The sequence below is a fragment of the Aquila chrysaetos genome, chromosome 9, assembly GCF_900496995.4.
Source record: "Aquila chrysaetos chrysaetos chromosome 9, bAquChr1.4, whole genome shotgun sequence".
Taxonomy (NCBI): domain Eukaryota; kingdom Metazoa; phylum Chordata; class Aves; order Accipitriformes; family Accipitridae; genus Aquila; species Aquila chrysaetos.
The window spans coordinates 16,381,631-16,407,435 of NC_044012.1; the positions used below are offsets into that span (position 1 = coordinate 16,381,631).

General features: G+C 38.1%; 1 protein-coding gene across 1 annotated transcript in view; it reads left to right on the forward strand.

Moving 5' to 3' along the window:
• Positions 1-25,805, forward strand: part of TENT4B (terminal nucleotidyltransferase 4B) — a 46,510-nt gene that overhangs the window by 13,938 nt on the left and 6,767 nt on the right. The window contains 8 exon segments of the mRNA XM_030025529.2: positions 9,349-9,472; positions 14,675-14,721; positions 17,588-17,708; positions 18,754-18,861; positions 22,213-22,341; positions 23,622-23,835; positions 24,716-24,842; positions 24,941-25,044. Coding sequence (XP_029881389.2) covers positions 9,349-9,472; positions 14,675-14,721; positions 17,588-17,708; positions 18,754-18,861; positions 22,213-22,341; positions 23,622-23,835; positions 24,716-24,842; positions 24,941-25,044 — 974 coding nt within the window.

Sequence of the window (25,805 nt, forward strand, 5' to 3'; positions counted from 1 at the left end):
TAGTAGCAATATACTAGTGATGTATAAAGAACCGTCTTGCTAGCCTGGCTTTATGAAGACAGACAAAAAGGTGTACTAGCTGACCTGCTCTATCCCTCTGTTCTGGTTTCATAGTAACACCACTGGTGATATTTGCAAAACTGATCTAATACACTTTTTTTTTCTTTTTTTTTTTAACTCCCTTCTCCTACCTGCTGTGCTGGTGCAGAAGGGGTCAGACCTACTCGCAAGCATTGCAGGGTTTTGCTGGCTATAGCTTTTGTTACAATCCCAACCTAAACCCAAACATTACTGGGAAAGTTCAGCTAATATAAATTGAACTACTACTGATACTGACAGTTACTTTTACTTCTTGTTAAGCTCTTGTTTAAAAAAACTTATAAACTGTTGTTTGGTCTTCTTGAGTGAGACCCAGTTAAACAAGGTGAACTGGCAGGCTGAGGAATTACTAATTCCCCACTTATAGGAAATAGATACCTTTAACTTTTCTGTGGTTTTAGCTGCTTGGAAATTGACCTCAAGTTGTAATTACAGAATGTGTGAAGAACATGGTAACAGTTGCACTTTAAACTTAAAGGCTTTTAAAAATATGTATCTGTATTTTAAATTATGAGGTTGCAAACTGCATAGCTGGTCTGTATATGTAACTGTCCCAACAGACTAATACTTTTCTACAAGTGAGCTAAAGAAAAATCTTGTGGTAGTATTTTATAGGAGATGTTGGAATTACTGGTGTGTTTCAAGATAATTAAATATTACTAGAGCTGAAGCCTTTTTGTCATTATGAAATAAAACAGCTATTTCCCATCTCTGCTCTTCCCACTTTGTTTTGCCTGCACAAAATCTTTCTCTCCTGCTTCATCTTGTTCTTTTGTTAGTACTTTTTCTTTCAGCTCACTTGAGGTAGCAGTTTATCTTAATTTTTTTTTTTTTTCACTCCTCTGTTAGTGAAACACATGTCTTACTTTGGCAACCCATTGCCTGGGAGAAAAGAAGCAGCAGACTCTCATAGCACTTGCTTACAGAGATGGGAAGGAGGGGCAACACATACATACTTCCCAGGGAAGAAATAGAAGGCTATTCCCACACATGTAGTGATTCAGCTAGATTGTTTTTATGTACAGTATGATTAAAAAAAAAAAAGCAATGGGAAGTAAGGGTACTTCTCAAAATGGTCTTTCCAGTTGGCATTTGATATTTTTGCTGTAAAAGTAGAGAGCAAGACTGAGTATGCATATGGCGTGAGTTTAAAAGCCAGTGGGTCAGTTGCAGAGTTATACTTCAGCTTGCTTATTGGTAGGACTAATTCAAGCATCTGATTTATAATTAAAGTTCAGTAGGATTTTTTTCATCTTAAAAGACAAATTTCTGTAGGAAAAATTCTGGTACATTTGAATGTATTTTAGGAAGACAAAGCACAAATTGTAATTTATAAACAGACAAAAAATGCTCACTTCTACCTTGACAGGAAGAAAGAGTCTCTTACATTATTTCTTGAGTAAAGAATGTGCTTGGGAGTTTTAATTACAAATAACTTGAATCAGTTTAAAGAAAGCAACATTCATCCTGATTGAAGCAAAGGATCTATAAAATAAATAAGACTGAAAAGACGGAGATAACAATTTAAATAATCGAAAAGAACTGCCCACATTGCTTCTTTCTCCTGTGTTTTAATACGTCTTTACTACACTTTGACCGTTTCCATAAGGCAGTGCTATTTTAGTGCCTTTTATGATGCAGTTAAACCCATAAGTTAATGTTAAATCCAGAACATAAATAAAAAACTACATTAATTTGAGGGGTTTGGGGGGGATGGGTGTTGATTGGGAGGAAGAAAGAAGGGACTATGCTATATGCTTTCAAATATTTACACAGGATAGAAATCGTAGGTCTTGTAAATTTAGTAGCATCTTTTTTTACTCCACAGCATTTGAAGAAACGTGTATGATCAGTCCACCATAAATTGTTGAAGTGAACAAACTAACTCCATTCAGAAAAAGTGTTTTCAAACTCAATATCAGAGTGATTAAATTAATCCCAAAAGACATTAGTCCTGAAAACAGGATATGGGTTCCTGAATCATTTACGTGTTTGTGAAAATTTTGCCCTCCCTCAGTCAGTCCTAAAAGGCAATTCTGTGAATTACTCAGCAGACAACAAATGCTAGTCAGAAAGGTCAAGCTGTTCTTGGGTAAATACTGAAAGCTAGTCAAATATCGCTTGGTTGCCGGAGGTGGTCTTCTGGAGGTACGTATGCCAGTTGAAGGTGTTTCTTCCGCTGGCCTCTTTTTGCCCCTTGACATCTGGGTGGAAGTGACTGCTGCTGCCATCCTCGAGGGGTCCTCTTCGGGCTCCCCGCTATGCTTAGGAGAAGTTGGCTGCTTTAGCTGAACTGATGAAGGTGGTGGGATTTAACTTGGCTAGCTTGCCTTAGATGGATTAGGGAGGCTTGTGCAATCCTGTTATAACAGACCTTGTCGCTGGGACGCCGGGGAGTGGTACAAACACCTGGGCTATAATGGAAGGGGACAGAGATAAATCTCATTTGCCTAGCTGTCTGCAAAGTGAAATTATCCATGTGCACCTTAGGAAATTGTTTATGCAGTAGATATCCTGATTTTTAGTGATGTTTATTAATCATATGGCAGTGGAATACCTGTTTTTTCTGCATGTCTGTTTTTAGGTAAACTGTGAAAAGATGGTCTGTGAAGCTGTATTTCAAACAGGTGAACTGAACTGAAGAAAAATGTGTGATATCAAAACGCCAACTCCTTCAGCTTTCCTGGTTTTGTCAGGTTACTAATACGAACATCTTTTGGGATGTTTCATTTTAAAGCTCCCATAGGGCATATGTGGCTCAAAATACAGTTACTATGTAACGTCTAATATACTGATATGGTTCCGTAACTAAGGTTATAAAAAGCGATGGTCAAAGTTCCTGAGGCTTTTGAAAATTGTTTGCTTTATTATGCACAATTTTAGTTTCTTATGAGGACTGATGTATCAGTCACCATGAAACTTAACTGCCTATTAAATGACCTGCAGATGCAGTTAGGTGTTTTTTTAGTAGCTTAAACCAGCAAATATTAAAAGAATTTGTCTGCTACAAAGGCCCAGGTGGTAGGGAGAGGATGTCAGCAAATGCTTCATATTTACAGGTCCCTTCACTACTCTACTCTTAATGTTTGGCTTTGCTTGAGTTTGTAGGTGGGAAAATAATTTGTGATGTTTACAGTGTCTGCTGTTGTTCCTGCTTCGTTATTCAACACATGTAGATGGTAATAGTAATCTAGAAATTACTTTATTAATCTCATAGGAGATTAATGTTAAAATTGAAAGCTAATTTGGGAAGCTGTTGGATTCCCCATCTTGTGGAGTGTCAGTGTTGCTTTTAAAATAAATATTAAACAAAAAATAAATACGGTTGTGAGGGGGAGTGGAAGGATTGGGCTCTCTGTGTCATTCCTCTACCTTAGTTACAATTTTGTTCAAAAGCACTTCAGGACCAAGTATGTTGCAGGTGGGAGAGGGAAGAGCTTTGTTTAGTTCATGAAACTTCCGAAGGATCAGAATTTCCTGCCATAAGTCTTTTTTTTTTTTTTTTTTTACAGTTGCAAAAACAGTACCATCTTTTTCTTAGTAAAATACCTTGGGAAGCTTCAAATTGAAGTTATTCTCTTTTCTCCTGTGCAATGCTAGCTTTCTTCTTGGGAGTGTAGGGATGGATGCAGTAAGGACTCTTAAGTATTGATGCTTTCAAGAAGCTAAAATACGTCAGGCTCCTTCTTCACATTCTTCCCCGAACACAATTATAAACCTGAAATTCTACGATATTTCTCTGTGTTGCCTTTGTTGGTTTTTTTTGTTTGGTTTTTTTTTCTCCAGAGGAGACTTAAGATGGTAGGGGCAACTAAACACTGTCCTATAGGAATTATTAATCCAAAGAAAACTCAAATACCAAAAGCTTATTTAGTGTTACAGGGGTACATTGCAAATATCCCATCCAAGTGTAGGTATAAAATCAATAAACTCTTAAGTCAGAAGTGATTCTTCTTAAAGCTTAAGAGTTTGGGAAGGCAAAAGTCATCTGTGTGTTCATTGCTTACTTCTGCCCACCATCCGCAGAGGTTCTAAATAGTTTAGATTTTCATCATTCTGAAAATGAAGCTTCCTTCAGAAAATCCTGCCAAAGCATAAATTGTAGTGCATGAGCACTATATGATTTTTTGTGTATGGTTAATATCCATTGTTTTAAATTATCTTCAGTGGTGTTGCAAATAGCATTTCCAGTGCAAAGGAATATGTATGCCCAATGCAGAGGAAGCTCTTTGGGATGGATGAGCAGAATTTTTAACCCAGTCATTTTTAACAGTTGGAGCAGAACCTATGGGTAGCACCCTGATGGGAGAAATTAGAACATGCATGCCTGCATAATTTCTCCTGTGGAATGAAGACTGAAGAAGAGCCAGAGGAGAGTGGAAGTATAACACAATTCCAGAATGACAAAAGCAGGAAATTTTTCAATTAAAAATTATTACTGTGGTTACTATAATACTGCATGTTGGCACTCAAAGGCAACATTTAACTGCTATCCTGTGATCAAGCAAAACCAGTCAGAATTATCTTTTTCTCACTGGCTGCTCTGCTTAGCAGGGCTGTGCTCTGTTTCTCAGCTGTGCGGGGCAGGCAGGGAAGGTCCAGGGTATTGTCCCACTCTGGGCAGCCGCTGGTGTGGCTGCTGAGTGCTGGGCGTTGGTTGTGTCAGGCTGGCTTCCTCCAAGCTGCTGAAATCTGTGAGCACAGTGGACTGGTCATTTAGTCTGCATCAGGATCCTAGTGCAGAGAAGTGAAACTTGCATCTCCAGTTCCGTTTCATAAAGCAACATGCCTTCCAGTATCACTCTTGGTACCAGTTCTGGACTTAAAGCAATAGCAAGTTGTGCTGCTTTATGTCTCAAGTAACTGAAGCGTACGGTCAAGCGTATGTGCTTGTCCACGTATCTGTCTGTCTGCTGTGCATATAAAACAACATTTTGTTCATACAGGATTACTTTTTAATTGATTGCCAGAGGTGCAGTAGGATTCATACTCCAGAATAACAACGTCTTGGGTGTATGTAAACTAGTTCGAGAATCCTGAGTTGCACATTTAGAGTCCACAAGTTGTGCTAGAAAATAAAGTAAGATGTGATCAAACTAAGAAAGAAATGTAATGCACTGTGTTCCGTGGTACTTGCATCTGCACAAAAGCTGTGGCTTTTTACCTAAACGGCTTGAGTCTAGCAGATTTGGGTTCCTTGTGGTGCTATTCAGCGATGTTATGGTGGGAAGTCCTTGTGATTACAACTTTTGCAGCCATAATTTATTTTTTAATGATGCATCACTATCTCTGTCAGGTAAACATAACAGACACTACAATCCACTAAATTTAGTGGCTTCTCTTCTCTATAATTCTATTCTGTGAAATTCTGATGGAATCAGACTACCAGGCTTGAAAACACACTGTGATGCCACTAGTACTTTGTTTTAAAACATACTCAGAGAAGGTGTAAGAGCCTGTTTTATTTTTCTTTTCCCCAAGTGTTAAGATTTCCTGAAGTACAGGACAAAGACCCACTTGTTTACTGCTATTTACTGTAATAAAAACAGTAAACTAATGCTCATATGCATTGCAGAGAGCTCTCTCCATGCATCCTAAGTAGGTCTTGGGTGTTGGTATGCTTCAGTATGACTGTAAAGCCAAATGAAATATCTCTGCATAGTGAAATCAGGTTTATTACAGCGTAATTTCCTTCTAAAAACAAGTCTCCTTTTAAGGACTTTTATCTAAAATAACTAATGAATGTAATGGCATTAAATAATAAAATACTGTTATGATGCCAAAAATAACGTCTTGGTCTCTTTGATGTTCATTTCAGCTAAAGATACAAAATTCCACTAGAGACTCTTGTAAACAGACTCCACTAATCCAAACAAATTGTTTTGAAAAAACAGCGACTATAATAGATGTTGATTAAGACAGTGAATAACCTTGAGTTTTAATTTTCAATACAGCTTGAGTTAACTCCACATTAATTGGAGTCACGCCTCTAAGTCATGTTGTACTGCTCCGAAATCTGCATGTGGCTACTTCTGTTTGTTTTGGCTTTAATTAATCATTCCCTTATTTCTTGGCAGCAGCCATTATTGGGCAAGGAAACGCGGTTCCAGGTGTAGTCGTGAGCCTTTACAGCTTCTGCCTGCCTTCTGCGTACTGTGGCTCTGTGCAGCACAGGCAATCCTAGCAGCATGGAGTCTTGCAGCAGATAAAACACAGATATGTCTGTAGTATTTCCAACTGGTGTGCTGATGGGAACTTTCTCTAGTGGTCTTTAAGCCTTTCTTCTATCATTGAGAAAGTTCAATTTCCATTTTTCACACATCTGCATTGTTTAGTAACAATCAGTGCATGTGTAATGTAAGTTTCTGTGTGTTTGCATGCTGCTTAATTTTTTATTTTGCCATAAAGCTTACATGACCACCTAAGAATAAGAAGGATCCCATTTAAAGAGATGCAGACATATGTTATTTATGTTTAAAAAAAGAAATGCGTCTGGTTCTGACAACACATCATTATTTTACGTGCTTCTAAAGAATGCACCAATTGAAGTAATTATCTCTATTAAGAGTGTCAGTGAAGTTAATAAAGACAAGTGCCCTGAGAACTCCAGCGTCTGTATGGCTTGGCCCTTTGTGCACTTTGGGGACCTCATTTCTGATTGCCTTGTTCTTTCAAAGTTCCCTTATGGGGCAGGGGAACAATTAACTCCCATAAAGCAGAAGCCCAGGAGCAGCTGGGCCCACTGATGATGGGCAGTATGGATTTGTGCTGTGCCATAGGTTAATTTCTCCCCAGGGATAGTCCCTCGGTATTATCCCACCACGCCTTGTGCTGTTAAGTGCCCTCAGACAACGTGGTGCCGCTCCTCATGGCATGCAGTGCATGCGTGCACTCAATCTCACGTTACTAAAAACGTTGCTCTGGGGCAAATCTTGTGCCTTGTGGATGTAACCAGTCTGTTCCAGCTAGTCCAGAGGAGCGGAGGCAGAAATGGGGCTGGGTTGCATGATCAGTTCCCCACAATGTAGCCGCAAAGAAAGTAAAGAGTTTGCCAGACATGATAGGAAGCCTTGGGCTGACTCCCAGGTCTTCCTCTAAGCTGGTTCACCAAATTATAGCTGAAAAATAAGTTGTGTTTTCTAGAGTTTGATTATCATGTTTTTGCCTGTTTTCCTTGTTGCTCTTGTTTTTGAATGCTACATTAATGGTCAAGCACTTGGAGACTAAATTAGTAATTCAGTATGTGTGACTGGCAGTGGGGAGAGTTAATTTGGTTGCTGGAGTGTTCAACTTGTCCTTTATTGTGTACTTCTCACCTGAATTCAATACTTACAATGGGAGGATAGCTGTAAGAAGGTTTAAGTGCCAACACATTGAATAGCGGTGAAGAATAGAAGAACAGGAGATGGCTGAAAAGCCAAAGGCAGAGGAGTCAGTGCCTGTGTAAGGGATGGCAGTGGTGGTTTGGAATGTGCAGGTTGTAAGCTTACCCCAGGTTGTAAGCTTCCAAGGAAAAGCAAGAAAGCAGCCGCAGGAGGAGGTAAGAAATTTCCTAGTGATGTCAAAATAAATGCAGAAAAAAGTATTTATCGGTATGAATATTGCAGTGACATTGTTCAGAACATCCTTGTGGTACCTGAGATGATGTGTGTGAACAGGGTTTGGTGCCAGTGTGGCAGTAAGGGGGCGAGAGGAGGGAGACGGCACCTTCCATTTTTGCAGGAGATCTTTGCGGGGGTGTGTGTGTGTGTTTTGGTTTAGTTTTTAGTTTTAAGTGTTTGTAAGGCTCCCTCTGTAGATGTCAGAGGGAGGGAAGCTTCTCCAAAGGTTGATTTAGAACAGCTAAATTGGGTATCTGTTTGGATCCTCCCTTTGGAGGAACTCTGTCAGAGGAGTTTTCCTCTTTGCATTAGCTATAGAGAGCTGTGGTGATGGCCACCACAAGTTGCTAGGCTTTTATGACTATTCCCCGAACCGTGCATGTGGGAAATTCCAATAAATGCTCGGTGAAAAGTAATGTAAATATTTTATTCCTCTGTCTCTGAGAGGAAGCAGCTTGTGTAGTTCATAATGCTGCAGTATTGAAGAACATAACGCAGATGGTTTGAGTTCTGTCCCTACCATGCCTCTGTTAAATACAACTTTCAGATATTTTAATCCGTTTTGTTGACACCGGTATACAACTTCCAGTTATTAACATTTGATTTATTTACGTGTGTGTGAAGTGGGGAAGTATTAGATTTCACATCTCATCTAAGGGCTTGCTCTTAATGAATTCCTCTCTTCTGATAGTCCCTCAGAGCTTTAAGGAGAGATGCAGTTGTGCTTGGTAACTAGAAACAATACATTTAAAAAAAATAACTAACTGTTACTCTAATGGTCATTGCAGGAAACAAATGAAATTAATTTAGCTACTCTGTGGCTGGAATTAAAGGGTCATGTCTGGTTTTTTTAAATACATTGTTAGTCAAGATGATGATGTGTTTATGATATTACAGAAGCATAGAAATTTGTGGCACTGTATGAAGACATTTTTATTTCAGCTCTTATCATAGGCAGTCTAAACATAACTGACTGAGAAGCACATGTAATATGGTAAACTGTCAAATATATGGCTTAACTATCTGTCAATCACTTATTCTTTTGAGCCACCGCTGCTGCGTGTGTACTACTTATTTTCTTGTTATGAGGAGAGAGTGCGTATTTAGTTTATGTGTCTTCTCTATCAGTAAAAGAAGCAGTTTTTCTAAGTCTAGTACTGGCACAATTACTATCAACTTTTTAAAACCCTGGTACTGAATACAGGCTGATGCGTGGAACTCCCTAGCTGGTGCCAATGGGCTGACTAGGAAGCGCTGGCTGAAAACCTCCTGTTGAAATTTTTGCGCAGTGTGTACTTGGAGCTTACAGCTACATTCATAGTTGAAGACTGAACCATTTCTGCGTTACGCTGGCATTAAAATACAGAGTGTGACTTTCAGTGTGAATTGAAGGTGCTTGGATTTAGATTTGCTTCAATACTTTTAGCAAATGCAGTGCAATACTGACCTATGGCATAAGAAACTAACATGAAACTAATGTTAGTAAGTGTTGTGAATCTGGATTTTTTTTTTTTAATTGCATGCTATTCTTAAATTGCCCCTTAACTAAATAGGTAACTAGGAGCTTAAAAAGCCTGTTTGGAGTAGTTACTATTTCATTCTCCTGTGGCTTTTTCCTAACTTTTTTCTTTTTTTTTTTCTTTCTTAGTCTTCATGAAGAAATAATTGACTTTTATAAGTATATGTCTCCCAGACCTGAAGAAGAGAGAATGCGGATGGAAGTGGTGAACAGGATAGAAAATGTTATAAAAGAGCTCTGGCCTAATGCAGATGTGAGTAGGACACTGTTCTATTTGTGAATATATAAAAGCAACATTTCGTGCCTGATTACTTTGCAAAGTATTGAATAATGAAAATACTGTTTATTTTTTCCATATTAAAAAAAAAACCCAAGAGGATTTCTGGTCAAATGAGAGAGATGATCTTAATTTCTAGAATAATACAGGTCAACATTTTCTATCACACGTAGGAACAAAGACAAGCTAGACCTACTCTAGTCAAAGAAAGGGCATAAGGTGTGGCAACATTTGGTCTCATTAATATTTATTTACTAAGATTAATGGGAACACATCAGGCATGCATGCATGCTTGTAAAGTATTGTGTTAAAAAAAAATAATCTTCTGAAACTCATAGCTTCACTAGCAGCAGGGCTTCTAGTCCAAAGACCTGCAGTCTTGAGTAAGTCTATTAAGGTGGAATGCCAGCAATGCCATGTTACGTAGACGATGCTATTTTTAATGGGCAGTTAAACTAAATTGACATATCTTACAAATTGAAAGGAACCGGTTTTTTTGTACAGGAGCAAATAAGTCTGTAGATCTGTGTATCGAGCTTAAAATCTGTAGTGCCTCTTTCCACTGAAGATGGGGTTTTTGCTAGTACTTCGTTCAAGAGAAAAAAGAGTTTCTCCTGTGCAGAGCTATGCTTTTTTTTAATAAAGGTTGGATTAAAGAGAAGCCAGAGAAGTTGCTTTTACAACTCAATATGGTTCTATGGGGACACAGTTGGATTTTTAGCATAATTGAGTCTAGTTTAATTGTGTCTCACTACTAATATGGTAAGTAGAGAGATACATTTCCAGAATGCAGATGTGTACCTGTAGTCATCTAACTGTGGATAACAGTAGCTGAAAATAAGGACTTGTTAGCCACAATAGCAAACCAAATTCAGACAGCAGATCTTTAGTATAAGGAATGCTCTTTGATCCTGCCATGGTAAAAGATAGTGTTTTGACATGAATGACTTAAACCCACTGTTCATTTCAAATCTTCTTAACCTGTTTTTTGGAATGTGTTTTTAGAAATTGGCAAAATACGACAGAATGTGAATTCTGTATAAGCTATATGTATGTGGTGTGTGGTTTTGTGTGTAAAATACACTCACATTTTCAAGGTGGTTCATGTTGTTATGGACAACATATTAATGACGTATAATATGGAAGGAGCACTCTTCACTCAGTGATAGCTGCCTCTGCACAGTTATAGAGAGTTGATAGAGTCAGTACTACATGTGTCTGGTAATTTTCTCTTTGAGCAAAACCAATAATCTTTCCAAGGGAACTGTGTAAGAGACTTCAGCATATCTCACAGCTGTTGTATAGCTCTCTCTAAGCCAGTGAAACAGTGATGGAGACCCTAATGAAGAACAGGAGTAGTGGGCTGCCAGTCTGACAGGCAATATTATAGGAAACAGTGCAGGTATGAAACAGTGCTTACTGTGATACACCCTGCCAAAGTCTTGTAGAAGGGAATTTCACCAAAATAACTACTTGCTTCAGCCTGGAGAAGATGCCGCTATTTCCTAGACAAGTTTGTGTGCTGCAGACTTAACTAGTGTATTGGGGTGAATGGATTTATTACCAGGGGATCTTCCTTTGTTACTGCTAACATTTTGAATGGGGCACAAGAACTTAGTGCTTCCAGAGATACTCTGTGTGTAGGACAGACTTGATCTGTAAAAGCTAGGTATTTTGTATTAAAAATAATTTTTATATATATATATATATATATATATATATATATGACTTTGGGGCCAAGGTACTGAAACTGTTTTTTGTAGCCATAATATGTTTAAGAAGGGGAAGCAAATTACAAGCTCTACCACAAGCGACAAGCTGGCCACTGGGCTTAGCTGTAATGTGACTGAGAGGAAGCACACACCGTGTAGTTGAAAACTGAAGTTCACTTTTCAATTAGTGCCAGTTAGAACTGCCATGACCGTCTTTCTTTGCTGTTCTTCAAAATGTTAGAGAGCAAGAGCATGGCGGTTCCTTTTTCTCAAGTCATTAACTGCTCTTCAAAGCCTAACTCTGCATTTTGTCTGCTGTTGTTACGTCGAGAAAGAATTCTCCTCTTGTATGCCCTTCCGTTTTCTGGAAGCTAGAAGGGAACTGAATGGAGACAACAGCATGCCAGGTTATAATCTGGAAATTACTGTAATGTTATTTTCCTAATACTTTACCGATCTGCCTGGGAACTGAACTGCTGAACTCAACTGTGTTCAACTTTGACAGTCTTTTGTTGTAATTTTTCAGTCGTTTGAGTTAATCACTAACTGTTTGGAAATCTGTGTTGGTTTAGCTACTTGTAAGATTTAAGTTTTGAGTACATGCTCTGAGAAGGTGGAGTATTACCTGGTCCAATGTCCTCAGCTTTAACTGTAGTGTAAAGCGTTAAGTTAATGTTTAAGCTGTTCATTTTGAGTCAAAGATGTGGTGAATCCAGCTAAAATAAACTTGTAAGTTAAACATACACATTTAGTTTGTAGTTTCTCACTAAACATGTAGGTAAGACGTGTTCTATAAAAATCAGATACCAAGAAAAGGAAAATCAGGTTTCATGAATCTAAATGTATAGAGAGCGTGTGGAATGTGTCTGTGCACATACATCTTTTTTTCCTGTTCCACTTAGGAAAAGGCTGAAAAGGCAGATGGAGGGGGGGGTAAAACTAGGTATCCTAAACTGTTACTTTATTTATAGAAGTTAGCAATTGTGTCATTTGCTCTCTTACTCAAGGGAATGTGCTTAGAAGGAAACATTCCTTGTACGTGAGAACTGTTCTTGGCATCAGCAAGGCTCTGACCATAAGAAAGGCTTTAATTACACTGAAACTGAACAACCCAAAACATTAACCGAAAGCATTTTAAGGCAAAGTTTTTTACCAGTCGCATATGAAAATTTGACTATTGAACAAATAAGTACTTATACAGTGGAATTTAGGATACATTTGTTATAATGTCCTCAGCTTTGTGCCTGAGTATTGTGTGGCCTCGTAGATCTGAAAAGAGATAATGTTGCATACTTCATGCATTTCAGTTATGAAAATGCTATGATTGGGAATGGAAGTAGAAAGATGAACTCTATTTAGTTCAACAAACTTCAGAAAATTCTACATGATGTAGAAGAAAGAGAAATTTAAATTGGCTACGGATAGCTTTTTTTGTTTTGATGGAGGGATTTTGGTAGCAAGGACTTTCCAAGCTTTTGTGGGTTTCCAAGTTCTGTTGTGCATAGTGAGGACATATTTGGACACATACTGTAATTAAAGCTCTGTCAGGAACTTCGGAATTTAATACGAACAAGTGTGCAGAAATGTAGGATAAATAGTAACAGTAACATACAGGAGTAGGAGTAGTCCATTACAGTACTGTGAAGTCTTAAGTTACCTTATGAATGCAAATACACATCTCTGTCCACATAGAACAAAAACATAGTCGGCAGAGTTAGCACACCACAAAAACTAATGCTTAATGTCTCTCAAGTCATAACAGTGTCCTATATTTGGGATGCTTTAAATATGTACATGGCTACAGAGCTTCAACAGTTTGAATTCCAATTCAATAATCAATCAAAATCCTTTAAAATTTCTCTTCCTATTTCCCCGCTCTTCCATCTTTCCAGATTTGATGAGAGAGGGATTGAAGTGTGGGTGTGGGTTTCTTGTAGAATAATTCAGTGTTTCTCATACTCCAAATTATTGTACAACAGATGTTGTCTCATTCCTTTTGGTAAAGGTCATATATGTTGTATCAGTAAGTTTATGAATACTTACAGGGTGGTTTATTCAATAAAGGCTCTCTCTGCTGTTCAGCTGAACACACTATTTTGTTTGATAATGTGAGAGCACATTTAGTTTTTTCTGAACCCATCAGCGGTTGTTTTATTGTGCAAAAACACTTTTCATATATTTTTGGTGGCCTAATAAATCCTGGTTTGACTGAACCCAAACAGTTTCACAAAGGATGCTTTTATTTTTATCCTGGATTAAAAATAGTAATAATAATTATTACATTCTTAGCTTTGTGATGCCTTTATGCTTTTGTCAAGATCTAGTACAATATTGATGTCAGTTCTGTGGCATCTCTTCCAGCCTTTTCTAGTTTGAGAAGCTATGAACTTTCAACATTAAATTTACTGCCAGCATGTGCTTTTTGTTGGAGGTGGGGGTGAAGGGGTAAAAAGGGTGAAGTGATATAAAATAATCAAGAGGAAGCACTCATACTGCTTCTTAGTCTACTAAAGTATCAAGACACTTATTTGCAAAACATCATCTTTTCCCATCTCCCCTTTTTCTTATCCTGAAGGGGAAAAACATAAAAAGTGGGTCACTTGACATACAGATAGGTTGCAATCGAGCTAATGTATGAGACTCATTAAAACAGAATACACAAGCCTGTGTAAGGTGGCTCCAGGAAACACATCAGAAGACTGGTTGAAAATTAGTCCAAATGTGTAGACATTTTTACTTTGAAGTCTCACCAGTCCCCCACTTAGCACATGAATCCAACCTCCCTGTGAGGTGTGGCTAAGTTAATGAGAACGTGGTTTCGGACAGCTTACAATGGAAACCTGATTATTTAAACCTTCAGTGCTAGTAAAAATCCAGCATAATAAACTAAATCTGTGGGATGTGAAACTTTCTGAAACTTTTTGTTTGTTGTTTAAGCAGAAATAAACAGAGTTGTGCTACTTGCTCTGTAATTCAGAAAAAAAAATGTATTGTGATTTAATTTTTCTTTTTAAAGTATGCGAAGCAACGGAAATATATTAAACTTAGAAAATGTGTTTACAAACTGAAGGGTATACTTTGAGATATGAAAGCAAAAAATAAATTGAACTGATACGGGGGTTTTTAATGTTCTATCATTCTTCAGCGTTTTAAAATCTTTCAGTTTATGAGTTTTTGCCAAATTTGGTCATGGTGAAAATTTTTACATTACAAAGAAGGTTTTGTAATAGAAAAGTCGAAGTTATTAATGTTTCATGGGTAGTAACAATGAAGATTAGCTGTTTATACTACATTAAAGATGTAAATGCTTTAACAGAAAAGAGTACTTCTGTTCAAAATGTGCCTGTTAGCAATACCAAAATCTACCAATGGAGGGTAGCAATAACCAGCTTTTACAAGCAACTTAATAGAACTTGTTTCTGAAGCCTGAAAATTTGTTTTCATATATCCTGTTCTTGTGTTTCAGGTGCAGATATTTGGAAGTTTTAAAACTGGTTTATATTTACCTACAAGGTTAGTAATTTTTCAGTGTAAATTCTGTACAAGAGAAAACATAGCCTGTTAAACCTGTACCCCTGTAGTGATTTATCTGATCTCCCAGTATCTGTTACTTGTGTGTATACTTGTTATATTAAGAAAGTGTTAAGCTGTTAGTACTCTGCAAAGTGTACAGAAATATAATAATTAAGACTATTAACTATAATACATGTGTCTATATAGATTTTGCATGTATCGGTAAAAGATATGAATTACCATGTTGTCAAAAAAGGCTTATTTTGTGATTTGGCTTCATTAACTGACTGAACCAAAAGAAGAAGTTGGCCTTAAAAGCTAAGTTTTACCTCCACAGACAATTAAATTGAAGCATTTAACGTTACTTTATTAATGATAATGTTAGCACTGAAGAGAAAAGATTACATACAGATTGCTTTTTTTCTTTCAGTCTTCTTTTGTGAAATCTGTAACAATAGTCAATATCTACCTTTTCCAAATTTATTACTAGTTTTTGTAAAGTCATTACTCAGTGACACTGGTATCTTCTATGTAGAAATTTTAAGTATTTTTGACAATTAAATAGAAATAGAATGAAAAGCTTAAATGGCTGCAGGGATAAATACATTTAAATAGCCTAAGTCTGAGGTTAACGCTTGAATTGAGTTCCGTACTTTGGGAACATGAGGAATTAATATCTAGTACTGACTGCAGGTGATGGATACCCGAGCCATCATTTCATCTCTTTTTGAAAAAGGAAGTATCTGACAGATGCTTTAGTATCTGCTTTAGTCTAAGGAGTTGCAGGAAAGCTGAATTACTCAGCTTTTCTTTGGAGAGTCAGAAGTAAGGTGTACAAATACACATTGTTTTCACATTTGGCCTCGTTCTTGGCCTTTTTTTCATTGATTTTAAATAGGCTTGATTAGACTTGATTGAATGCTGGTAATGCAAGAGAGATATCCCTATCCACATGACTGATACTAATAGTTCTTTACTACATTTGCTTGATTGTTTTGAAACTGATGCAAGAAAAACACTTTGCTGTTGTCTGTTTGATTTCATATGCTGCCTTTCCTCCATATTTGTTTCAGCTGAGTTTTGGGGGGAGAACAAAGGCAGATACTCTAAACACAGTACATAAACCCACAAAAAACCTTCCTGTGGCAGTACTTACCAAACTTTCAGAATAACGAGCATTTGCAATGTTGGTAATTAATTCACTGTTGCCTTCTATGAAAGCTTCCCTTTGCCCTAGGTTTTCCCTACCTGTCAGTAACTGTATTGTTAATTCAGATTTCAGGTTCTGGGATTCAGAAAGACCTACAGTGTGTCTTTAATTCTGTTACTCTGTGTTAGAATTTGCCTAATATCGTTTTACTTAAGCTGATATTGAAGGTTTGGGCACACGGTTGTTTAGCTGCTAGATCTCTGTTATTTTGCAGGCAATATCTATACTCAAGGTGACAACAGAGCTGCTTTTGCTTTCTTGATGTGCATCAGAAAGATGTCTCCTGTTGTTAACTGTCAGCATCAGTAGTGGGTTTAACACTTACTTAGTTTAGAAGAGAAGTGTCCAGCAGCATTTCCTGCTCTCCAAGCAGGTTTTGAACACAGTTTTCTGAAACTGGCTAAGTGCTGCCTATCCTTGTCAGCTGAATGGTATGCAGCTGAACTGCTGCTGAACTTGCCTGCTGCCGACACTGTTTGTCGGCAAGAGATATTTCATCTAATGCAGATGTAGTTTCTTTTGAGATTGTTAAAGCGGTGTTGTTTGTGAATCAGCAGACCTGTAGAATCTATTGCGGGGGGGGGGGAGGTGAGTATTCCTGCATTTTTTGGTGTTTTCTGTTATACAGTTTTCCATATCACTGGAGTGGCCTGCTAGTATAATTATAGGGTTATATGCTCACCTCCTTTGTGCTTCCAACCAAGCAGGTGAAGTCAAAGAAGAAGTTGGGGAGCAAAGGGGGAATAGCTCAGGATCTCACAGTAGCCTTCACTGGCTTCAGTTTGGACACCAGCCACCTTTTGAATTTGACTTCAGGCATTGAATCAGGGTGTCAGCTCCCTGAGTAGTCAAGTGTATGTGTATGTGCATAGGGAGGAATTGTAGCGGATGGAGACATCCCTTCAAGGAGCTGAGTTAATGAGAGCAGTTGGTTAGATGGTTTGATCTTACTTAACAGCTTGTTGCTTCTTGAAGTCAAAGTAGCCACATTTTCCTCTCTCCTTCCCTGCTCCCTGTTCTTGGCACTACAGGCCATCTGCTTACCATGTGCCCACTGGTACTCTGATCACCCAGAAAACCAACTTAGAGATGCAAAGAGGCAGGAAATTACCCCAGGATGTTTTGCGGTTTTTTTAAGGCAGGAGAGAAGTTGGTTTCTGCCAGGCCCATTAATATGTTGAATTGATTTGTTGCGGATTAGACAAACACCAGACCTAGAGACAGGGCCATGCACCTGGGAGTAGAGGATGGGGAACAGGACTTTCCCTTTCAGAAGCAGGCTGTTAAATTGGCATTACTGATTAATACAGCCCAAAGGTGGTGATTCACAACAAGTTAATTTCTTGCTCTGAATCACTCTGGAGAAGCTGATCCCACTCTGCTGACAATGTGGCCTGAGGAGACTAATATCGGGCTTTGCAGCCCAATTGATTTGTGTGTGTATCTGTCCCCTCCCCTTGGCAACCTGAAATGTTCTGTATTTCCCCAAGTGTAAGAGTTCATCTCCACCCCTTTCCTCAGAAAATTAAAAATAAACTATTTGGTTAAGCTACATTCTGTCAGCTTTATTCTAGTTATGTGTGGATGTCAGTTGTTTATCTTTTAAGTGTATTCGTCTTTTAATTTGAATAAATCTATATTTTCTTTCCATTTCAGTGATATTGATTTAGTTGTGTTTGGAAAATGGGAGACATTACCTCTTTGGACCCTGGAAGAAGCTCTTAGAAAGCACAATGTAGCAGATGAAAACTCAGTAAAAGTTTTAGATAAAGCAACTGTAAGTTTGGGAGAAGAGGGTGTTTCCATGTTCTAAGCTAAATTTCTAATCAAAGAAAGATCTTGGTTAAAAGGATGAATTTTCATAAGCAGAAACTATTTTATATATAAATTTGAAATAGAATCAATAGAACCTCTTACTTAGTATGGTTTTTATTACTGACAAAATAATTGATAGTGCTCCAACAGAAACATTTTTTCTGTTGTGGAAAATCATCTGATTTTCCATACTGCACAACATATACTTGCTTTTAAGTGAGATTATGCTAGTCATTGTTGTGAATTAATGTGATTAGACCTGTGTATTTCTGTACTGAGTTTGTACATAAATAAATTATTTTTTTCTTACTGGAAGTAAGCAGACATAATACATTTTCACATAGAAGTAGTGAGTACAGCCTTGTGTAAATATGTAATGGTATGTCTTGTGCAGGATAGGATTAATTCCATTATAACTTCCTACCTTTTGCTAATTGTAAGTGTATCTAAGAGGGTTGGGGTTTAAACAGGTGTCCAGTTGATGGCTATTATTAGTAGAGAGAGATAATTTGGAAACCACTCAGGTGGAGTTATGTCAGAGTGCTCTCAATATCTTGTGCTTCTTGTTTGAAGATAATTTTGATGAGGAATCAATGACCCACAATGACACAGGAGCGTGTCTTTTCTTAAGCGTATCTATTACCATTCATCTTTATTTCTTAAGTGTTTGTCTCCCTCTGGTGTTCGTTTTTCCCACTAGAACTATGCTTCTGCACCAGGAACTGACTAAAACCAATTTAAAATTAATCACTTTCAAGATGAAGTGTTATGTTTGGTTAAACAGGATAGTAAACTGAAAATAGCATTTATGAGTTACAAAAGCAAAGTTTATGTAAACAGATTGGCAAGGAGAGTGAGTTCATAAACAGACAGGAGTCCTGTTTTCTCTCTCTACCTCCTCTCTACAAATTCATAAAATGTTTCAGTTTTACTGGTGCATATAAGTATGAATGGAACCAAATGTGTCTTGGATATCTGTATTGACTTAATCTGTCTTTCTTTTGCAGGTACCTATTATTAAACTGACAGATTCCTTCACTGAAGTGAAAGTTGATATAAGCTTTAATGTACAGAATGGGGTTAAAGCAGCCCAGCTCATCAAAGATTTTATCAAGGTTAGGCAACACTATAATAGAACTACAGAGCTGAATATTTGATGACTTAATTTGATTTTCTGTTTTACTTTGACTGCATCCTTACTAGAGATCCGCTTTCACTCTGTTATTTTTTGTTGTCTGATACTACTGTATGATGTTGCTAGGTTTTAGATATGTTGTCCTAAAAGGCATGAAGATTGTAAAACGTACAAAGAAAGCATGGAGAAGTTATAGTGGTACAATGACTAAGGAATATGCACTAATACCTGTCTTAAATGTTCTGCTCTTCTAACTGTAGTTCCTTGAACTTAAAATTAGTAATAACCACACATTCCTGAGAAAGTAGGAATAATCTCATTCTAGACTGAATATTGGTTCAGCATACAAATGCTAATTTAAGTAGAATAAGTTAAATTTAGTAAGTTATTGTTCAGGGATTCACTAGTACTTGTATCATAGATACATTACAGTTATTCTTGTTTAATATATGGGATCATTTTGTTAGGATTAATGTGCTTTTGTATTTAAAGTTTTGAAGTATCATCACACTGTTGTCCTTTCCTTTCCTTCCCCTATTCAGTGGATTAGACATTTGCAGTAAATGTCTCATAAAAGCAGTAGAAAATTTTTCTTGGATTTTCGTGTTCTGTGTAGGGAGAGGAAGTGCAGTTCAGTCTCACTTATGTGCTTAGGTATTACTATTCTACTACTGACTGCTTTGGTCATTTTAACCAAACTAATGTACACCAGGAGAATGGAAGTATTTCAATAACTAGACAAGTAAAACTCCTTCAGAAAACTCCGTAAATCTAATAAAACAAGCACTTTACTTTCAATCATAAGGGTTAGAAATCATGTACATCTGCTTTAACAATGTCATTGAGTTGCAAAAAGTCTTCTAAATTTGGGGGGATTTTCAGTTGCTGATGAGTTGAATGTATGGCCTTCAACTTGTTAGTCTTCGGTTCCTTCATGTATGTTTAGTAGCAAGTATGAAGGTAGCTCAGTTTGCTTCTACAGTGTCTTATTTCTTTAACCTGTAGAATGACACAGGAGAAAAATCTCTGTCCTTAGTTTCAGTAGAATAGTCTGAGTTCTTGTCTGTGTAGTCTCACCTTATATGTGCTTATATAAACCTTCTGCTTAAACCTTGTGCTCGTGAGGCCTCTTGCACCTGTGTTTGGAGTAAGAGGGTGGGGTGGGTCCAGAGACCTTTCTTCTCTTGGCCTCTGTCTGATGAACAGAAATCAGTTGTGTTGGCCAGCCGTTTGCTACTAAATCAAGACCAATAGTTTTGTGCTGTGTAGCTCCTTGTTAGGGAAAGCAGATGCCCAGATTCTGTGTTGTAAGACGGCTACCTGGAGTTTGGTAGCTAACTTCAGTTTTTACATCCTGTGCATTGTTGCATTGCCTTGTGTGGACAGGCAGTCTGTATTTGGTTTTCTGCCATGACACAGGGGGTGTATTTCTGTTACACTCTGCATATAAATTTATTTTTAGGTAAGTCCATAAAGCCCTGCATACTGGCTCAAAATTGCCTATGTGCTTCTTCATTTCAAGATGGGAGATAGTCATCTCTTGAGAGCCTGAAGGCATTTTTGTGTGCTTAAAAAAAGAAAAAAGTGTTAGTGTGTTCCTGTTGCCCGGGTTATTTGTAACCCTTCGGAGGGGCAGCTTTGGCCTTGGGTCGGGGCGAGCGCGGGCTGTGGCCCCGAGGAGCGAGCGGGAGCTGCGTGTGGCAGCTGGGCGGGCACGGGGCAGGGGCCTTGCCCACTGGGGTGCAGCCCCATGGTACTCCAACCCGAAGAGCAGAGCAGGTCTGGTGACAGTAGTCAGGGTCAGCTCGCAGTCCGGCCAGCGGCTGGCAGACAAGTCCCCCCCGTGGTGAGGAGGTCGAGGCTGAGGACGCCAAGTCAGGGGTTAGGGTCAGGATCAGCATCAGTGCGCAGCAGCGTGGCTCAGGCAGACACCAAGGGCAACAGCTGAGATGAAAAGCGGCTCTTGAGCGAAGCGGAGGGAGTCCCAACAAGGCTTCTCACATGGTGCTTTCCCACACGGCTTTTCTCCCAGCAGCCCAAGCCAAGGCTGTGCAGCTGTGCCGCACCAGAGCTGCCCTTGAGCCTGGGCAGCTGAGCCTGGTGTGGCAGGGGAGAGGTGGCACTCGGCCCTGACGCGCAGCAGGCGATGGCTGCGCTACTGTGGAGGGTGGTTTGTTTAACTTGGAGAAAACTCGATGTGTCCTTGCCAAGTGACTTCACCGGTGTTCTTGAGGATCTCTCTGTAAAACACTTGCAGGGCGTACTCTTGGGTCTTATTTTGTCCCATGTAACTTTGAATACCTAACTGTGGTGTCGTGTTCAGTATTACCCTTGGAAGTGCCTATTTCTCTTCATCCGGTTTATTTAGGAAGTCTGGGGCAGCTGAAGCCTTAATTAAGGGTTTGCAGTTTCCTGAGAAAAATCCTGTCTTTGAATTTTGGTATATACTGATATTCAACACTTCAGCTTGTGACTGTAAGTTCTTAACAGTTCAAAAACGGGATCTTGGGATCTTCGGTTAAATAGGGCTCCCAATAGTCACCATAAGACTCGTGCAGAGAAGTTCTTGGAGAAATTCTTCTTTCCCTTTAATCTTTTGCAATCACAGATACCGTGATCCACATCTCTTCTCTGACACTAAGGAACTTTTTAGCTCTGTGTTGATTAAAGGAGTGATATTATTGAGCCTCTTTTGCCCCCTCCCCTGTGAGGGGGTGTACAGAGTGCAGGCGTAGCCCCAGCCTCCACTGCTGTCCAAAAGGTCCGCGTTCTCCACACGTGCAGCGTATGCACACCTCTAAGGGAAACCATGCAGACAAACCTATTGAAGGACCAGTTACCCAAAGGTAAGTATTTGGCTCCTTTGAAAATGTTATCTGGGTGTAGTAATTTTGAAGAACTGTTTCGAACTCTGGCTGTCTGAAGTACTTGCAGGACAGAAGTCTCAGTCAACTTTGGGATATCACCTTGGTTGTAGCAAGAAGGTTTTATTACAGATGTGGATATCTCCATAGTTCTTCCTTTGCTTTCCTTTTCACTTGTGTGAGAAAAGCAAGTGTATTTATATATATAAAAAAACCATTCTGATTTTATGAGGTAATAACTTTTTTCTATTGTTAATATCTGCCACCAGAGTTGAAGAGGTAAAACATAACTGTATTGATCACAGGCAGAGCACTTGGCTTCTCCCCTGTTACTAAAAATAATAAGTTAGAGTTATACTTAGCTTTGAGACTCAATATAACAGCTTCAATTAGTTGTATAGCATCAGTTGTATATGTGTTGTGTATATGCATCACAGTATCCTAACACCTTTGTTTTTCTCTTTCAGAAATACCCTGTATTACCGTATCTAGTTTTAGTATTGAAACAGTTCCTGTTGCAGAGGGACCTTAATGAAGTATTTACAGGTGGAATCGGTTCTTATAGTCTTTTTTTAATGGCTGTCAGTTTCCTTCAGGTAAGCTCAATGAAATCTGTTGATGCCATTGGTGCAAAAGGACATTACATTAAGAAGGAATTTAATCAATCCTTAAATTTAATCATTTAAGCTATCCTGTTTGTGGTTTTGTGTCCCCTTTTCATTTAAAAATAGACGTCCCACCTGTCTTCTTTTTTTCCTCCCATACTGGTACTTTTGGTATTAGAGATGTTTGGAACGTCTGTTGGTGTATCAATACCAGGCACGTGTGTGAATCATGGTAAAATAACTTGACTATTGTGTAACTTATTTGGAACAAGCTACATAGGTTAGTGTTCAATGCAGCTGTCCTTTATAACACTTGTTTTCCAGGTCATACACCCTGTATGTGCTTAAATGAACATAATGGAATTTTGCTTGTTTGTCTTAAGTTTTTAAGCTGATATCAAACAAACATGTTTTACAACTTTCTCTTAAATCTAAGAGAACAAAATGCATGAGCTAAATCTATATTGTTGTGCCTGGGGGAGAAAAATATTGTAGAAATATGAAGTAGCCGAGTTCTGGCTTTATCAACCTCATTCTTTTTCTTGTACTAAATGGTACTGTATAACTGTGTCTGTGTATGTGTATGTCTGTACTGTTCCAGATTGTAGTTACTTTTAAACGTGAGCCTTGAACTGGAGCTTGGTGTTTGCTGAGCGCTATTGCAGTTGCCTGCTGAGCACAAAAGAAATGAAGGCAACAGGCATGTCTTTTTGAAAGAAACCAAAATCTCTCCCAACCCCAATTTTTTATTATATTGGCTAATAGCATTTCTACTTGCTCCTGTAAAAAAAGAAGTCAGGTTTTATATCTGCTACAATTATGAACTGGTTTTGTTCATAGTCTCTCAGGCTGCACGCTTAACAGTAGAGGGGATCATTTATATAGCTGTGCACACTAGAAGCCTGTATTTGTATTGCAAACCCAGGTTTATGAAGTGCAAAAGTCTTTGCTTTTTTACAAGAACGCTGCCATTAGTGCTGGAAGTTCACTTACTGAACTGGAAGTTCAAATACAAAAACATTAATACTTGACAGCCTTATTTTTAAGAGGTAATTAGTTTATAAAAGTTTTGATAGCATCTTGTTCTAAAGATGCAGAACTGCTTTATCAAGGGAAAATAACTATGTTTAGACATGTTTGCTTTATATATTATGGGCTTTTATTATTTATTATTGTATTTAGACATGTCTGCTGTGAAAAAGAAAAGGCACTTAAAGACACTTGAAACTTGAAATCTTAAGAAAATGATTTTTTTTCTCTCTTCTTAATAGCTGCATCCCAGGGAAGATGCCTGTATGCCCAATGCCAACTACGGTGTTCTTTTAATAGAGTTTTTTGAATTATATGGACGTCACTTCAATTATCTGAAGACTGGAATCCGAATAAAGGATGGTGGCTCTTATGTTGCCAAGGATGAAGTGCAAAAAAGCATGCTGGATGGCTACAGACCATCAATGCTGTATATCGAAGATCCGTTACAGCCAGGTATCCTCATAAAGCGAGATTTAACATATTGACTAAGAAAAAAAGTTAGGGGAATGCTTAATCCAGAGGAGTTAAATCAAAGAATAGCATAGAATGACCACCAAAAACCAAATAGAAACACCTCAGTCCTGTCTATGAACCCAAGATGCACTCAGAACACAATGATTTTCTTTAAGACATGTTCGTAGCTATAGTTACCGTGCCGCCCAAGGGCATGCCTGTACTGCAGTCAGGAGGTAGGGTATGAGAAGGCATGCCGAGCAACCGTCATGTGCTCTGTGGTAACAGCAGTAAAGCTACAGCAGCATGGGCCTGAGTGTGGGCTAGATGTACCTACATGTACGCGTGGTCCCTTTCACGCTTGTGCTTGCCTGTATCACAGTTGCGCTTTATAATGTATGTATACTCTTAAGCATTCTCTCCTGTTTGATTCTGTAAAGTCACATAAATACGTGGTGGTTTCATTCTGTGCTGTTACCTTAATGTTAAGGTTTGTTGTTGACTTGAATGGGTGGCTTCTGAAATGGTGAGTCAAGTGCTGTTCATAGAAAAGAGTTAACATATTTCTGATCTAGAAGAATGTAATCCAGGACAGTACTGTTACATGTGTAATAAATGCAATACAGGATTTTTTTTTTTGATTCATGTGTTGCACTTTTACCCAGAGAATTGCCATTTTGGACTTCCGTGCATATAAATATCTATAGGTCTTTTAAGCTCTTTTAAATATTTATGCTTCACTAGTCCTATTCTACAAGAGGTAACTGCACTGAGTTGGGACATAAGGGCAATTTTTTAAAAATGTTACTCTCTCCTGTCTGAAAGGAGATTACCATGGTTTCAATCTTATTTATTTATTTACTTATATTCTTATTTTAAGGTAATGATGTTGGGAGGAGTTCCTATGGTGCCATGCAAGTGAAACAGGCTTTTGATTATGCTTATGTTGTTTTGAGCCATGCAGTTTCCCCAATAGCTAAATATTATCCTAACAACGAAACAGAAAGGTAAATTTTATGAGTCTAAATCTCAGACATTAATTGCTTATATTTTTGTGGGTCTAAAAATTAATTGTGACGGTTTTGGTTTTTTCCCTGGTTTACAGTATATTAGGTAGAATAATAAGAGTAACGCAAGAAGTGGCCACATACAGAGACTGGATATCAAAGCAGTGGGGAATGCAAAGTAGGACAGAGTCTTCATGTAATGGTAAGTTTTGACTAAGCATGGCTGATGGTGGGGAAGCTTCCTGCATATTTTGATCACACAGATTTTGTTGTTGCTTTTGCCTCACATAAGGCAATGTATGCATCTTAGTACAAATTTACTTTTTTGCTCAGTAGTGATAGACTTTGTCTTGTGTCCTCATCCAGAAAATTTGGATTTGTACAAGAGTAAAAAAGGCCATGTGATAGATTTGGTCAGCATAGGCGTTTGTAAAGAGTGCTGGCTTGCAAGAGGAGACTTTTGAAAAACTTCCAGTTTAAGTTACCCATGTTATTACTGTCACACTTCCTTTGTCCTTTCAATGTGGACATGGTTTTAAAAAGAATTACTGGGAATGCTAGTTTAAATCCTTACTCTCTGTTCTTTTATTTTTCATTTTAAAGGTTAACATATTGTATGTGTATAGAAGCAATATCTAAACCAAGATTGACCATATAAGTGGAGTAGGTCTTTTAAACAGAAAAATCCTGAAATATCAGTCATAATTCTTGTTAATAGCAAATGGAAACACACAAAACCTAGCCAGAGAACTTGCTGAAAATGTCCTTTAAAATCATCTTTATTTTCATTGCCCATCTTCTGACTTCACCAGCCAGTTGCCACCCTCTTTTGGTGTAGGTGCATCTGCTGGCTGGGAGTTTTCAAATTAAAATTAATTTTAATACTGTCAATTAATTTTAGAATGTTGCCTGCTAGAAGTCTTCTCTTGTTAGGGATTAATAAGAGAAGACGACACAACTACC